The sequence below is a fragment of the Saccopteryx leptura genome, chromosome 3 (genome assembly GCF_036850995.1).
Source record: "Saccopteryx leptura isolate mSacLep1 chromosome 3, mSacLep1_pri_phased_curated, whole genome shotgun sequence".
Taxonomy (NCBI): Eukaryota; Metazoa; Chordata; class Mammalia; order Chiroptera; family Emballonuridae; genus Saccopteryx; species Saccopteryx leptura.
In genome coordinates this window covers 268,895,345-268,912,837 of record NC_089505.1, presented here as the reverse complement: position 1 = coordinate 268,912,837, position 17,493 = coordinate 268,895,345, and the positions used below count along the sequence as shown (strand labels likewise).

At 45.1% G+C, this 17,493-nt stretch overlaps 1 protein-coding gene across 1 annotated transcript in view; it reads right to left on the bottom strand.

The window, feature by feature from the left end:
- The window catches only part of LHCGR (luteinizing hormone/choriogonadotropin receptor), a 231,427-nt gene that overhangs the window by 13,628 nt on the left and 200,306 nt on the right, over positions 1–17,493 (bottom strand). Inside the window, exons 12-13 of the mRNA XM_066372725.1 lie at positions 13,311–13,379; positions 8,289–8,363 (exon numbers count right to left, since the gene is read on the bottom strand). Coding sequence (XP_066228822.1) covers positions 8,289–8,363; positions 13,311–13,379 — 144 coding nt within the window. The remainder of the gene's footprint in view (positions 1–8,288; positions 8,364–13,310; positions 13,380–17,493) is intronic.

Below are 17,493 nucleotides of genomic sequence, written 5' to 3'. Positions count from 1 at the left end.
AGAGGACTCAAATAAATAAAATTAGAAATGAGAATGGAGAAATAACAACTGACACAACAGAAATACCAAATATTGTAAGAAAATACTATGAAGAACTGTATGCCAAAAAACTAGATAACCTAGATGAAATGGACAAATTCCTTGAAACATATAATCTGCCAAAAATTATTCTGAAAGAATCAGAAAACCTAAACAGACTGATTACAAAAATGAGATCAAAACAGTCATCAAAAAACTCCCAACAAAGAAAAGTCCTGGGCCTAATGGCTTCACAAGTGAATTCTATCAAATATTCAAAGAAAAGCTAACTCCTATGCTTCTCAAGCTATTTAAAAAAATTCAAGAGGAAGGAAGACTTCCAAGCTCCTTTTATGAGGCGAGCATAATTCTGATTCCAAAACCAGGCAAAGACAACACAAAGAAAGAAATTTATAGGCCTATATCCCTGATGAATTTAGATGCTAAAATCCTCAACAAAATATTAGTAAACTGGATCTAGCAATATATGAAAAAAATCATACATCATGATGAAATGGGATTTATTCTGGGGAGGCAAGGCTGGTACAATATTCGCAAATCAATCAATCTGATTCATCACATAAACAAAAGGAAGGAGAAAAACCACATGATAATTTCAACAGCTGCAGAAAAAGCATTTGATAAAATCCAGTACCCATTCATGATCAAAACTCTCAGCAAAGTGGGAATACAGGGAACATACCTCAACATGATAAAGGCCATCTAGAAGGTGACGAAAGACAACTTGACTTTGGGTGGTGGGTATGCAACATCATACTCAATGGGCAAAAATTAAAAGCAATCCCCTTAAGATCAGGAACAAGGTAGGGGTGCCCCCTTTCACCACTCTTATTCAACATAGTCCTGGAAGTCCCAGCCACAGCAATCAGACAAGAAGAAGAAATCAAAGGCATCCAAATTGGAAAAGAAGAAGTAAAACTATCATTATTTGCAGATGATATGATACTGTGTATAGAAAACCCTAAAGTCTCAGTCAAAACACTACTGGACCTGATAAATGAATTCAGCGAGGTGGCAGGATATAAAATTAATACTCAGAAATCAGAGGCATTTTTATACACCAACAATGAACTGTCAGAAAGAGAAATTAAGGAAACAATCCCCTTCACTATTGCAACCAAAAAAATAAAGTACCTAGGAGTAAATTGAACCAGAGATTAAAGACTTGTACTCGGAAAATTATAAAACATTGATAAAGAAATCAAGGAAGATACAAACAAGTGGAAGCATATACTGTGCTCATGGTTAGGAAGAATAAACATCATTAAAATGTTTATATTATCCAAAGCAATTTATAAATTCAATGTAATTTCAATTAAAATACCAATGACATGCTTCAAAGATATAGAACACATATTCCAAAAATTTATATGGAACCAAAATAACATGAATAGCCTCAGCAATCTTGAAAAGGAAGAATAAAGTGAGAGGTATCACATTTCCTGATATCAAGTTATACTACAAGGTCATTGTACTCAAAACAGCTTGGTGCTGGCATAAGAACAGGCATATAAATCAATGAAACAGAACAGAGAACCCAGAAATAATCCCATACCTTTATGGACAAGTGATATTTGACAAAGGAGGTAAGAGCATACATTGGAGTAAAGACAGCCTCTTCAACAAATGGTGTTGGGAAAATTGGACATCTGCCTGCAAAAAAATGAAACTAGACCACCAACTTACACCATTCACAAAAAGAAACTCAAAATGGATAAAAGACTTAAATGGAAGCCATGAAACCATAAGCATCTTAGAAGAAAACATAGGCAGTAAGCTCTCTGACATCTCTCGCAGCAATATATTTGCCGGTTTATCTCCACAGGCAAATGAAATAAAAGACAGGATAAACAAATGGGACTATATCAAACTAAAAAGCTATTGCACAGCTAAAGACAATAAGAACAGAATAAAAAGACAAACTACACAATGGGAGAACATATTCAACAATACATCTGATAAGGGGTTAATAACCAAAATTTATAAAGAACTTGTAAAACTCAACACCAGGAAGACAAACAATCCAATCAAAAAATGGGCAAAAGAAATGAATAGAAACTTCTCCAAAGAGGACATACAGATGGCCAATAGACGGATAAAAAAATGTTCAACATTACTAATCATTAGAGAAGTGCAAATTAAAACCACAATGAGATATCACCTCATACCAGTCAGAATGGCGCTCATCAACAGAACAACACAGAATAAGTGCTAGCGAGGATGTGGAGAAAAGGGAACCCTCCTGCACTGCAGGTGTGAATGCAGACTGGTGCAGCTACTGTGGAAAACAGTATGGAGATTCCTCAAAAAATTAAAAATGGAACTGCCTTTTGACTGAGCTATCCCACTTTTAGAAATATACCCCAAGAACACCATAGCACTGTTTGAAAAGAAGAAATGCACCCCCATGTTTATGGCAGCACTGTTCACAATAGCGAAGATCTGGAAACAGCTCAAGTGTCCATCAGTGGATGAATGGATTAAAAAGCTTTGGTACATATGTACTATGGAATACTACTCAGCCATAAGAAATGATGACATCGAATCATTTACAACAACATGGATGGACCTTGATAACATTATACTGAGTGAAATAAGTAAATCAGAAAAAACTAAGAACTATATGATTCCATACATAGGTGGGACACAAAAATGAGACTCAGAGACATGGACAAGAGGGTGGTGGTTACCATGGTTGTGGGAGGGAGGGAAAGAGGTGGGAGGGGGGAGGGGAGGGGCACAAAGTAAAGTAGATAGAAGGTGACGAAAGACAACTTGACTTTGGGTGGTGGGTATGCAACATAATCAAATGTCAAAATAACCTGGAGATGTTTTCTCTGAACATATGTACCCTGATTTATCAATGTCACCTTATTAAAATTAATAATAATTTAAAAAGATCTAAATTCAAAAAAGCTACACTGTGTTTTCATCCATTATGCACCCCATTATTCTTTTCAAGGTTGAGTATAACTCTTTGTAGCTGCTCTACATTCATTAGCATTCCTCTCTCTCCTTTCCGGATTCCTTTCTCACCCCACCTCTCTCCACTTTGCAGAAGTGGAACAACTACCTGCTATATGATATAGCAGGCACATGCAGTGACATCAGCTTTTGTGCTCTACCCTAAGGAAAATACTCAGGGCTTCACATGCCTTGGTCTTTGATTGATCAACCCTGCAGGGCAGGTTTTCATGAAGCACAGGCTGGTTTCACTGTGGAGAGCTCTGTGGTGTTAGCCAGCATCTACCTGGGAAGCAGAATGCACGTTCTCTAAGGCAAACTGGATTCATCAGCCCAAAGCAAGCAAACTCAGTCATGCAGGCAGAGCGGTGTGGAAAGCTCAGTTTTTATAAACAAGCTTCTGAACAGCTTGGTTTTTCTGGACTTGAGGCAATGTCCAAGACAACTTCAAGTTAAAAATGAGGAGGAAGAGCAGCTAATGGAGATTTACAAATTCTGCCCATCTTCTCAGTGGCTGCTGCCACACCATGAAGCTCTTCTGGCAGCACAGCCCCTACCTCCCCCTAACCCACCCAGCAAACAGTCCCGCTACCTCGTGCCCAGTACATGGGAGGGGATCAGTAGGTGATTGATAGACAGGTGAACCTGACAACAGGGAATGACGACTAGTATAGGACCTTGGTGGAACAATCAAGATGGGAGATTTGCCCCAGAGGCTGCAGACTTTTGCTGCTTTTGTGTTCTTATTGGCTTAGGTAACCAGTGTTCTCATTCTGCTTTATAGAGTTATTATCTCAGATGTGTTGGGGATTAAGCACATGACTCTGCAGACCTGGTGGTGTGTGTGTGTTGGGGGGGGGGTATATTTGAAAGTAGGATTCTAAAAATGGTGAGGTCTCATTACAGAGGAGTGATTCTCTGATAATAGATTTTCAGTCTCAGTGACAGACCAGTTGTGGAAATATTTTTGGGGTGTGGGTGGAAGGAATGCTTATAGACACCACTTAAATCCACAAGGTATAAAGAGAATGGCTGCTTGGACGTAGGAGATGCAGTCTGTCCCACTGTCCTGGAGATGACCGGGTGCCTGCAGTGCTGACAGTCATTTCTAAGCAGACTGTCCAAGCAGCTCTTCAATCAAAGATTGACATGCAGGGGGCCTTGTGGCCACACTAACTCCGTCATGTCCTGTGCCTGACCCATAGGCAACTCTCTTTAGCTGTTCAGTGACCAGGTAGGCAGCCAGCTTGCCATAAGAGCTCTGCCTACAGGGCGTGCTAGACTGGAGAGCATTCAACTAACTTGTAAGATTTTGAGTCTGGTGAATGTTAAATATAAAACATATAGAAAGGGAGCCCTAGGGTAGGATGGCAGAAGCTGAGAGACAGCAGAGAAAGAAGTGGGCAGGAGCCATGAAATAGTGGAAGCCATAAGTATGCAGAAGCCATGAGATGGAGTGGAAAGTAGAGAGAGTTAGGATTGACGGTGGCAGAAGTTAGGAAGTAGAGAGGCTCAGGAGTTTTGGTGGCAGAAGTTAGGAAGAACACAGAATGGATGGTGGTAGGAGCTGGAGAATAGATGAAGTCATGGTGGTGGGGGCCAGGCACTAGTACAGTCAGGGTTTGATGGTGGTGGGGGCCAGGCACTAGTACAGTCGGGGTTTAATGGTGATGGGGGGCCAGGCACTAGTACAGTCAGGGTTTAATGGTGATGGGGGGCCAGGCACTAGTACAGTCAGGGTTTAATGGTGATGGGGGGCCAGGCACTAGTACAGTCAGGGTTTAATGGTGGTGGGGGCCAGGCACTAGTACAGTCAGGGTTTGATGGTGGTGGGGCTAGGCACTAGTACAGTCAGGGTTTGATGGTGGTGGGGCTAGGCACTAGTACAGTCAGGGTTTGATGGTGGTGGGGCCAGGCACTAGTACAGTCAGGGTTTGATGGTGGTGGGGGCCAGGCACTAGTACAGTCAGGGTTTGATGGTGGTCGGGCCAGGCACTAGTACAGTCAGGGTTTGATGGTTGTGGGGGCCAGGCACTAGTACAGTCAGGGTTTGATGGTGGTGGGGCTAGGCACTAGTACAGTCAGGGTTTGATGGTTGTGGGGGCCAGGCACTAGTACAGTCAGGGTTTGATGGTGGTGGGGGCCAGGCACTAGTACAGTCAGGGTTTGATGGTTGTGGGGGCCAGGCCTAGTACAGTCAGGGTTTGATGTTGGTGGGGGCCAGGCACTAGTACAGTCGGGGTTTGATGGTGATGGGGGCCAGGCACTAGTACAGTTGGGGTTTGATGGTGGTGGGGGCCAGGCCTAGTACAGTCAGGGTTTAATGGTGATGGGGGCCAGTCACTAGTACAGTCAGGGTTTAATGGTGGTGGGGCTAGGCACTAGAACAGTCAGGGTTTGATGGTGGTGGGGGCCAGGTCTAGTACAGTCAGGGTTTAATGGTGGTGGGGCTAGGCACTAGTACAGTTGGGGTTTGATGGTGATGGGGGCCAGGCACTAGTACAGTCAGGGTTTAATGGTGGTGGGGCTAGGCACTAGTACAGTTGGGGTTTGATGGTGATGGGGGCCAGGCACTAGTACAGTCAGGGTTTAATGGTGGTGGGGCTAGGCACTAGTACAGTTGGGGTTTGATGGTGGTGGGGGCCAGGCACTAGTACAGTCGGGGCTTGATGGTGGTGGGGGCCAGGCACTAGTACAGTCGGGATTTGATGGTGGTGGGGCCAGGCACTAGTACAGTCAGCGCTGATAAGACACAAAGTCCTTATCATGGTCACAGGCCCTCTCTGTCCTTATTCTCGGGGACTGTCCTCTTTGCTCATTCTGCCATGCTGGCCTCCTTCTGGTCATCAATACACAAGGCAAGTTCCAGTCTCAAGGCCATTGCTTTTGCTGTTCCCTCTGCCTGGAATGCTCTTCCTGCTGAAATGCATATAACTCATTGTCTTACTTCTTTCAGGTGTTTGCTTACATGACAAAATTTTACGATATCCTTTCCTGATCATCCTCTTCGAAATGGTAACTCCACCTCCCTAGAACTCTTTCTTCCCACCAACCGAGTCTTCTGAGCCAACACCATCTGGCACACTACATATTTTATTTACCTTGATCCTATCTGCCATCGCCCATGCTTCTGCCCACTATCTTTCTGGCACTTTTGTCATTCTAAAATACCATACCTGTTCATTGCTTTGTCTGTTTATTGTTATTTGCCCTACATGACCATAATCCCTTTAAGGGAAAGAACCAAAGCTGTTTTGCTCCCCAGTCTCTCCAGCACGGTGCCTGGCAAGCAGGGCGTGTCCAGCCCATGCTTGTTGGAGGCATGAGTAACAGCATCTAGAGTAGGGAGCAATGGCCCGGCGCCTCTGTGGAGGGGTGAGAGGTCCCCCTGCATGGGTGCTGTGGTGTCTGGACCCTGCTGCGCTTCTCCCTGAACCCAGGCTGCAGCTGTAATTGTTTCCTGGAGGATGTTTCAGGCTTCCAGAGGTTTTGTCGGGAGACAACTCATTCAATTTCCTATTCCTCTTACTGTTCTCACGTGTCTTTACACTAAACTTCCATAGCGAAGGGAACTTGGCTCTGCTCCCACACCCTCAGAGAGCCCGATGCACAGAGCGTCAGCCCAGTCAGCCAAGTGTGGGGGCGAGTCAGACCTCTGGTCTTGGAACGCCATGAATAGGTGCCTGGTAGGCAACTCCCGCTGCCAGCATGTGAGACAGCCCTTTGTGTTTAATGTAACAGGTTCAATTGTGTCTCCCAGATTCATACATTGAAGTCCTAACCTTCCAGTTCCTCAGAATGTGACTTTATTTGGAAATAGGGTCTTGTGTGTGTGTGTGTGTGTGTGTGTGTATGTGTGTGTGAGAAAGAGAGAGAGAGAGAGAGAGAGAGACAGAGTCAGACAGAGGGACAGACAGACAGGAAGCATCAGTTCTTCATTGTGGCACCTTAGTTGTTCATTGATTGTTTTCTCATACGTTTCTTGACCGGAGGGCTACAGCAGACCGAGTGACTCCTTGCTCAAGTCAGCAACCTTGGGCTCAAGCTGGTGAGCCTTGCTCAAACCAGATGAGCCTGCGCTCAAGCTGGCGACTTCGGGGTCTCGAACCTGGGTCTTCCGCGTCCCAGTCTGATGCTCCATCCACTGCACCACCGCCTGGTCAGGCGGAAATAGGGCCTTTATAGAGGTAATCAGTTAAAATGAGCTCATTAGGATGGACCCTGTAAAGCCAGCAGCCACGGCCAGGGCCACTATCACAGCAGCCCGGCCCTTGCAGGTTCTCATTGGATTCGGACAGTCGGTAAAGAAACAACGGAGCCACAAACTGGTGGGCCATAGTCTTTAATCCTAGCTTGCACCCGGCGGGCAAGTAAAACATACACTGGGCTCCAAAACCCAATCACATTCAGTGCTCACAAAGCTACTGATTTATCCGAGTTTCCTAGAATCAAAGGTTTCTAGCTCACCAGCCTTATTCTCCTCAGTTCCCCATCTCCTTATCCCAGATACAAACTGCACAAACTGGCATCTCACTCAGCACTCCACCATCTTGGCTGCTTCTCCTGGCCTCCTCCACGTGGCCTTTCTCTGCTCTCCTCTGCTCTCTCTTCTAATGATAATCTCAGGAACCAAGAGCACAAACTCCGCTCTGCCCCCATTTTATAGTGTAGCTTCACAACCTCTAATCCAATATACAAAATAGGGAAGTCTCTATACAAAGTCACTTCTCTGAGGCATGATTGGATTGTACCACCCCACAGCAAAAAGGGTAGAAAAGGCTTAATCCCAAAACCAAGCCCCAGGCTACAAGGATTCTCAACACACATTAATATCACCTGGGCAACGGCCTCTTTAACAAAGTGAGCATAATACATTTTATCTGCTCAACAGACCCTAATCCAGTAGGACTGGTATTTTACAAAAAGAAGGAAAGTTGGAGACAGACACACACACACACAGTGCCATGTAGTGGTTGGCATTATACTTCCATGACCAGAAGGAACTGCCCGCAGTGAGGAGTGGCCTGGAGCAGAGCCTTCCCTCACAGTCTCAGGAGGAGCCAACTCTGCTGACAGCTGATTTCAGACGTCTAGCCTCAGAACTGAGACAACAAGATCTGTTGTTTAAGCCGTGCTGTGTGTGGTGCTTTGTCATGGCAGCTCTTCCACATGCAGTGGCTGATGCCCCACCAGCTAGGCTGGGGATGATGTGGCTGGACACCCTTAGCAGGACTGCGGGGTGGGGTGCACTGGATTAGGAGGGGAGGCAGCGCCACTGTACTCACAAGATGCTGGGCCCCGTGGCCCCCTGGAAGGCTTCATGGTGCATCTTCTTCAGCTGTGCGTTTCCCTTTAGCTCCCTGTGGGAAGAACAGTGTCCTTAGTGCGGTTTGTACCTCTGGTGTAACCAATCAGAGCTGTGCATGCTCATGTTTGGACCAGCGTGTGCATAGTGCTCAGGGCTGGAGGGCGCGAGGGGGGACTGTAGGCCATGTGTACAAAGACAAGCTAGTGCTTGGCCAAATTGTGGAATTTTAAGTGTGTGTGGCCCCACTTTTCTCCTGCAATAGCCCCTGTTTGATGGAACCCTTTGTCCTACAATTTAACATTGGCACCCTCCTGCCCAGGAGCAATGGAAAGTTACTGTCAGCCAGCTGGGTGAGGGGAAAATGCTGCCCCACACGTCAAGGCTGAGGGTGGAAGTGAGCCTGCCTGGTCTCAAGGCTCTCAGCTGGCCTGGCCTTGGAGGCTCAGCATTTACTGCTGGGAGACTGAGGTTTGCATATACTTTACTTGAAAAGAAAAAGTAGGGTTCATTCAGTTGCCCCTTTTATCATGTTAATTGAACCCCTCCCCCAATTATGCATGTCTAAGTGGGTGAGAAATGGGAGGGAGAACAGGCTGTGTAGAAAATTGTCCCATAACCTGGGTGTCCTGATGGTCTGTGCTGTGTCTGTGATCATCACCCGGTGTGCGTGCTATGAAAACAAAAGGGCTCAGGGCCACTGCTCTTATGCCTGTGGCAGGAGCCCACAGCTGCGCAGGCAGTGGCTACCTGAGGGCTTCTGTTCCCTTTAATTAGAGCAGCTCAGGGTGAACTGCTCAGGGGGCACTCAGGCTGGCTCCCTAAGTAGCCTCCTGCCTGGGCCCGGGGAGCTGGTGTCTCCAAGCACGGGCCCTTCTCTGGGTGACAAGGGTGCTGGACGAGGAGGCCCTGGGCTCAGGCTTGCCATCCTTCTTTTCAGCACTTTCTTCCCATAAGAGAAGGGTGGTGACTCAAAGAGCATTCTGGAAACCCTGGAGAGTGGGCACAGTAGACATGCATTGTTGTGCGATGATTTTTGAGCATGGGCACCTGATTCTTCCGTGTCATGTTACAGTGTTACCTGGCAAAACAGAGGCACTGACGCCCAAGCCACCTTCTCTTGCAGGATGCCTAGGGGTGACCTGGCCCATCTCACAGCGTTAGGTCTTCTCCAGCGTCTTTCTGCCTGTCTCCACATCATGCCTGCCATTTAAAAACTGCAAAAGCCCCTGTCTCCCTCCCCGGATTGCTGTTTTTCACAGGCTCCTACCAAGCTTTCTCCTTGTAATGCCTCAGCCCTTTTCATCAGAACGCATCTGTCAAGTCTCACATCGTCCCTTCCCCTGGGTGTATTCCTACTTTCAAGAAGATGAGGTTGTCCAAGTCAATTGCTGCTTAAAATCTAAATCAAAAGAAATTTTTTTTCCCAAGCCTCCATGGCTCTTCTTCCTGATTTGGTTTGTTTTAATTAGGTCCAGTTATGGTCACACATTGTTGAAACTGGGTTCTGTGAGCAAATCCTCCTCATGTCAGCCAGGTCAAACTAGTTTTTCAAATGACAGCATTTTGCATGTCTTATTAATACTCAGATCTGTTTGTATACTGATAACTCTGCATTAAGTAACGTGGTCAAAAAGAAATTAAATTCATGTACCACGTTTTTCTGGGGGTCACTTTTGGAAATTCTCCCAGGTGACACGGTCCTTTGGGGATGAGAAGCACAGGCAGAATGACCTTTGAGGCCCAGTGGGAAACCCCCAGACTCCACCCTGGGTGCTCTGGGAACGATGGGCACTGACTCTCGGACCCCCAGAGGTGTCTGAGGACAACCTCTGGTGCTGCGCCTCTCCACCCCGTCCTGCCTTAGTGAGTAGTGAGTTTGAGAACTTTGCAGAGCTTTGTTGTCATTGTCTGACCAACTTTGGACAGGCCTACTTATGAGGAAGGTGTCGGACACTGGGCTGAATGTAGAGTTTGCAAATTTTGTTTGACTGTTTTGAAAATTCCTCCTCCTTCTGTGCTTAAATTCTGCAGTGGGTCTTTATGTCCTTAGAAGAGAATCTAGACTCCTTCCCATGGCCCCTGCACTATATACTCCTGCTCCACCTGCATGTTTATCTCACATCAGACTTCCCCTTGCCGATGACCCTCCACCTACACTGGCCTCCTCACAGTTCCCGGAGCTTATAAACTTTTCTTCTTTCCTAGCTCAGGACCTTCGCACATGCTGCTGCTTCTTTCTGTAACACATTTCCCTTTGCTATGGCCATGGTAGACTCCTTGTCATCTTTTAGGTTCAGCCTAAATATCATATTCTCAGTGAGGGTGTCACTTTACCTAAAGTCAATCGCCCTTCTGTAACCTCACAGACCTCAGTGACAGGTTATTTCTTCACAGTATATATCACTACCTGCAAGAAATTAATTTACTTCCTTTTTGTCTGTCTCTTGTGCTAGAACAGGAATTTCATGAGGGCCAGGACTGTTTCTACTCTACCATTGTAATCCTTCACTTAACATAGTGCCCAATATATTGTTGATGCTTAATAAATGTTTACTGAATGAATAAGTGAATTAAACTGATTTGTGTTCTTGGTTTCCTCTTTCTCCCAGCAATGAGGGGGGGGGGCACAGAATCTTGACTGATTGTATTTTTCGAAGTCCACACCATTTTGCTGTCTCTGAAGCTGAGACGTGGCTGACCAAGGCCCTGCTTCCTGAGGTCCTATTTCCCCTGACTGCCCAAGGATGCACCTCCTGCTTTTCCTTCCACCTGTTTGCTTTTGCTTTGGCTTCCCTTCCTCGTGTCTTGCTTTTCCCCCTATTTTATATTCAGTCCATTTATTTTCCCCCCTTGTCCAGGTGACCTCAGTCACAAAGGACTGCAGCTGCCCCCTCCATTCAGATAACTCTGACACCTGTGTTGCTAGATCTGAACTGCCCACTCCAGCCCTCTGTCCTCCATGCTAACAGATGACCCTCTCTAAGCACCTCTCTCACACTCCCCATCCCAGAACTTTCAACAGCTTCTCATTTTCTACAGAACAGAGTCCAATTCTTTTCTCTGGCTTCTAGGGCACTTCCTGCTTTGTTCCTAACCCACAAACTAGAAGTCTCTTAAAGGTGCTGTTTGCTGGTTTATGCATACATCTCATACGTCCTCCCCTGAGAGGGTCTGCCTGGAATGCACTGTCCTTCTGTCTTTGTCTGTGTCAGGCCCAGCCCAACATCTACCTCTCTCGCGAGGCTTTCTCTGATCCCTCTTCCCTCTCTTTCGTTTCAGTCACTGCTTAGTGTACAGCTTACACACCATTTGGAGATGTTTCTTCCTAGGCTGTAAGCTCCTGTGGGGCAAACACCAGCGCTTACTCTTGTTCATTTTCTCTCAAAATATAGCATGTTTCTCTACACACAGCCGATGCTTAGCCAATACTTGTTGTGTGAATAATGGAATGAGGCAGCTGAGAGAACTGTACCAAGCGAGGATATTCTTCTGATTTACATTTGGCAGAAATGGCTTCAATTGGCTAGAGTGAACCCTTCATTAAATTCAAGTCAAAAACAACAAAAAAATGACAAAAATTTACTCTATGATAGGAAGCATGACTTTTTAAAAAACTACTGTTTCTTGAGCACTTAGTATGTGCCAGGCCTATGCTAAAAGCATAAAATATAATCTTATTTATCATTTATTCATTCATAATTAATTAACTATGCAATGTAATAAATAATATATAAGCCTCTACTCTGTGCCAGGTGCTATATTAAGTATTGAGGATACAAAACAGACCTTTTCATTTCTTGGGTTGGGGTAGCCTCAAAACAAGCCTATTAGTGGTTCCATTTTATAGTGTGAACACTGGCTTAGATAGATTAAGTAACTTCTCTAAGGTAGCTGATAAATAGTAGGGCTAGATACAGTGTCTGAGTTAGTGATTCTTAGATCTGTTCTCTCAGCCACCAAGCTACATAGCATGTTATCAATATAATAGGGTCTTTGGGTAATATCTATAGTCAGAATAAATATTATGTTACATAGACATATGCTCCTCAACTTCACATGGGCAGCATCAGCATCTCCTGGGAGTTTTGTTAACATTGCAAATTCTGAGTCTCTATCCTGCAGTCTTTGGGCGCGGGGCTCGGGAACCTGTGTTTTAACCATCTCTGTGCTATTCTTATGTGTATTAAAGTTTGAGAAGCACTGGTGTTGGCCAAGTTTATATGATCTATTTATTATATTAGTCTTTTTGTTTATTTTTCTTAATTTTATCTTTAGTTGTGGTTTTCATGTGCTCTTAGTTTTTATTATACACAGCTGTCATGTGACCATCACTTCACCTTGTACCTGTTATGGGTACCCACAAGGGGGATTGTGAACGAACCACACTCATAGAAAAGGAGCCTTACGTAGAAAGAGGTAGAGAACAATGAAGGAACCAGTTGGTTGGGATGCTCCCCTTAATTTAAAAGCTGTTAACACTGGGACTCGAGAGGGGTGTGGTGAAAATGCAAGGGAGCCTTACCCCATAGAAAATGAGCAACCTATTGCCTGTCTTTCCCCCCCAACCCCAGCAGTAGGGAGATAGGACTCTGAGTGGGAACGTTATGGCTGATTAGCTGGTAAATGGTGTTACTTGATTTCTCTGCAGTGGGGCCACTGGGAAGAAATCATGCTTGCTGAAATACTGCCTCTAACACACCCTCAAGCTGAGCAAGGGGGGCCAGGGAAGGAGGCTGAGAGATGGAGGAGCCCAAAGTAGGGTGTTGAATATTTCAGCAAGCTGTCAACTTCAATGTATCCAGGCTGCATTTATCTTTGAAATCAGGGTCCTCTGGGGTATCCAGCCAGCCAGTTGCCTAGTAACATGCGTGAAACACTTAGGACTAGCCACTTGAAAGTTTATTTTTGTCCTGAGTTAGTTGCTGAAAATTGAATGTGATCTGGTAGCTAGAGTAATATTTCATTTTTATTCATGAGCTGGGGAAATAAGCATACTCACAGGGAAATCAGAGTTGTCCCGTTGAATGCATGACTTTGTATTTCTTCTAATCCATTTCCATATAGTTTGCTGAAGAGGGAAGAGAGAGGGTTTAGGATCGAGAGAAACAGTTTGAAATCACACCTTCTTTCTCCTGTGATATTTATTACTAGGATAATTACTGGCACCCACAATGTCTAGCTTATGTTTTGCTAACACTGGAGGTTCTAAGTTCCTGGGAAAATGAACCTTTCCTTTTTGCTCCGGTTTGTTACTACCTTCATCACCACCAATTTTAAGTGTTTATTAAGTATCATTAATAATTAACCAGCCTTTCTACATATATTTATGACTCAATCTACATTGTCATTTCTATTATCTAGATTAGAAACCTAAGCCTCGCCTGACCTGTGGTGGCGCAGTGGATAAAGCGTCGACCTGGAAATGCTGAGGTCGCCGGTTCGAAACCTGGGCTTGCCTGGTCAAGGGACATATGGGAGTTGATGATTCCAGCTCCTCCCCCCTGTCTCTCTCTGTCTCTCTTTCCCTCTCTCTCTCCTCTCTAAAATGAATAAATAAAATAAAAATTAAAAAAATAAATAAACAAAATTAAAAAAAAAAAAAAAAAAAAAAAGAAACCTAAGCCTCAGTATTGTTGTGTAGTTTGCTTAAGGTCCAAGAAAACAGTGGCCGAACTGGGATTTGAGGCCAGAGCGGTCTATGCTCAGGTCCGGCCTGCCGGTCTGTGGGCCTGTGTGGGCACACGGGCTTTCTGAGTTGCTGAGGCTGAGGTGAGGGCAGAGGAGGACTCCCATGCTGAACTGGCTGTCCTTCCTCCCGGGTGAGTATGTGGTTTTGGTGATGCCATATCTGGCCTCACAACCAAGAAGATTTCAATGCCTGTAAACAGTTCTTTAAGACCCATTAGTGGGTAATGAAATCAATTTAGTTTGGTGCAATCAGTATTTTAAAATATAAAATAGAAGTGATTAGAACAGATTGGAAAATATTAGTGTACTGCATACAATTAGGGTAGCACTGTTTATGAAATTTTGTTCCACAATTTTTCAATGTTATGTACATATTAGTATACATCTCTGTGTGTGTTTGTATTTGCCCAGAATAAGACATCAGAAGCTGCTTAGAACACAGATGCTGGGAAATATTGGAGCCAGAAAGAAACTTGGGGAGAATTGAATGGCACCCATTCATTTTTCAAAAAAAGAACTAGGATCAGAGAGGAAAGTGACTTGTCTAAAGCCCATGGGAGGCAGAAACGGGACCAGAACACACTTTGTGGCTACTTCCAGCACATCAGATGCACTGGTTGTTTTCACTTTTCTTCCCTGGGATGATGCTGTCTTCCTCTTCCTGCAGGGCTGTATTTGATTCCCAGCATGGCCTTTCCTGGATGCCCCGTTTAAACCATAATCCTCCCCCCTCCAGCATCTCAGCCTTCCCTATTACCCTTCTCTGATTTTTCCCCCACTGTTGCTTTATCTCCGTGTGACCCACGATTATATTATACTAGTTCATTGTCTGCCTCCCCCAGCAGAGTGTAAACTGTTGTGTTTATTGCAGAATCCTCTGCATCTAGAACAGTGGCTGGCACCTGGGATGATTACAACAAGTGTATGTTAAATGAACTGGATGAACAAGTGGATCTATGGAAGATAAATTTCCTACTACAAATTATAGTCAAACAAGTTTGAAAGCCACATTCTTGGTTAGAAATATTTGTGTAAGTTCTTCATGAACAATCATGTGAGCCTCGAGTCGGAAAGGGCTGTGGTAAAATATGAAATGCAACTCCTGTGTCTGGCAGGACCCTGGCTCCCCTTCGCAGGTTGCTGGCAGCTGCCTGGCCATGTCAGGCACAGTCTGGGGGACGCGACTTGAGAAACAGTTCAGACACATTCTCCACTTGCTCTCGCTCCCTGGGGCTGTTATCTGAAAGGTTTTCCGGGCCTGTGTTAAAGCAAGCATGGAATTTTATCTTGGTACATGTGTACTGTGTATGTGTGCAGTGTGTATGTATGTTTTCTGTGTGGTGTGTGTGTGTGTGTGGGGGGGTTTCTCTCCATCAATCCACAGCCCACCTGAGATAAACCAGCATACATGTAAATAGTACAGGATTCATGTTGAAGCACGATATCTAAACACTGAAATTCAGAAAATACAGAGGTTATGAAATAATTTGTAAAGTCTCCTTATTAGATTAAGTCCAGAGAGAGCAGGGGAGCATGTTCAATTCATCCTATGAGTCCTCAGGCCTCTCACAATGCCTGCTGCCCAGCAGGCGCCCAGCCATCAGGCCGGGCAGAGCGTAGCCTTGTCCTGCCGCAGGAGGAAGAGCCTTCCCCGGCTTGCCCAGCTCTCGTGTGCTTTCTTCTGGGAGTCTCTTGAGTGTAAAGCCTCACATGCTAGCTCTTAACCGTATTCTGTGATTGATTACTGTATGCCATTCTCCCAATCATTTTTCTTCTCCGTTTGCACTGTAGAAGCTGAGGGGATGGGTACTTGGTTTATACCTGTTGTCTTGTATAATTACAGAGAACCTTCTTGCCTCCTTAGCACGCAGTCCCACTGGAATCTTCTTTTTTCATTTTACACTTAGAATATTATTTTTGGCAATACCTTGTCATATGGTGGTTTCTTGTCATGTATAGCAATCTCTGTTCGATGAAAGAATCACACCTGTCTTTTCTGTGAACCTCTCTGAAACTGGATTTCCTTAGAGTCTAGGCTGGTGTTTGTCAAAGCATTCTTCTCTGTCCACTGAATCAGAATCACCAGAGCTGCTCTCCAAAAACACAGACTCAGACCTACTGCCTGGGGCGGAGGGGGTGGCCCCGCAGACCTTTGGAATCAGACTCTGAGAGTGGCCTCCAGGCACATGCGCTTTTATAGCAAGCTCCCCCAGGGAGCCTCAGGCATGCCACTTTGGGGCCCCTTACCCTAGGATGTGTCATTGGATAAAGCGGTTCTTATCATTTCCATAGTGCACGTCAGATGGTCTGTTGGTCAGAACTGAGTCCAGATCCAGTGCCCTTATTGCTTTCTCTGCCTTGTAAGTGACGAAGCTACATGTGTAGTGGGCCAAACGAAAGTAGCCCTGCTGTGGTTGTGGCGAAGCAAGGCTGCCAGCAGTCTGGGTGCCGTTCCCCATCACTGCTAGGTGCTGCCTTGATCCTAGTTTTGACACATGTTAAGATTTTGTACTTTTTGGGAGGGCTTACAATGCTCTCAGGGCTACCTCAGAGTTCAGCCCACAGGCCCTGAGCCCTACTGCCTGGGCTTGAATCCTAGTCTGCACCTTCTGAGCTAAATTACTCTGGACAAGTTACTTAACCTCTCTGTGTCTCAATTTCCTAATCTGAAAATAGGGGTGATAATGATAGTATTGACCTCAAGGCAGCTGTGAGAATTAAAACAGTAAACATGTTAAGCACTTAGAAATAGGTTCTGGAACACAGAAAATACTTAAGCATACACTCAGTAGTGGCCTCCCGCTCTCCCTTTTCGTACTCCAGACAGCATTTTCATGAACAGCGGCTACCTGTCTAAACAAACCACAGAGTAGGGGCCTTTCTGTTCCTGGGTGAGGCAGGTCAGTTCGGTGGCCTGGGCTGCCCCAGATGTACTTCCTCTCTGAAAGCCTTCAACCACCTTTGGTCGGTGTCAGCATCATTGATATTTTTGCATTTGGACATTTTTTATGTCTTTTTTCTTTCTTTCTTTTTTTAATAGCCTGGGTCCTGCTTGCGTAAATTTTCCAAGGGACATGGCACATTGTTACCTTTTCAACTGCTGTTCTTCGTTTCTGCTCTTCCCAGACTCACAATAGAGTGCACAGCATTGTTTTGATTAAAAGACTGGTTTCCTTACTCTGGAGAAATCACAAATACGAGTGGGAGACCCCATGTTGTCAGGCCTGCACAATGCATGATGCCCTTTAAAACGTCTGGAGGGCCGCTTCAGATAAGTTTTTTCCAAAACATCATGGTGTCAGAGTTAAAGGAGAAGGGCTTTTAGACGTGAAGATGCTGTCACAGGCTCAGACAGGAATCTTCCCCTCCTCTGCACTATTGTAATAGTTGCACCTTACTTTAAAGCATTGTCTAGGTTCTCTATTCAAATGTCAGTAATTGTGATTCAAGCAGAGAGAATGGTATCCTTTTATTCAAAATGAGATTCAGGCTTT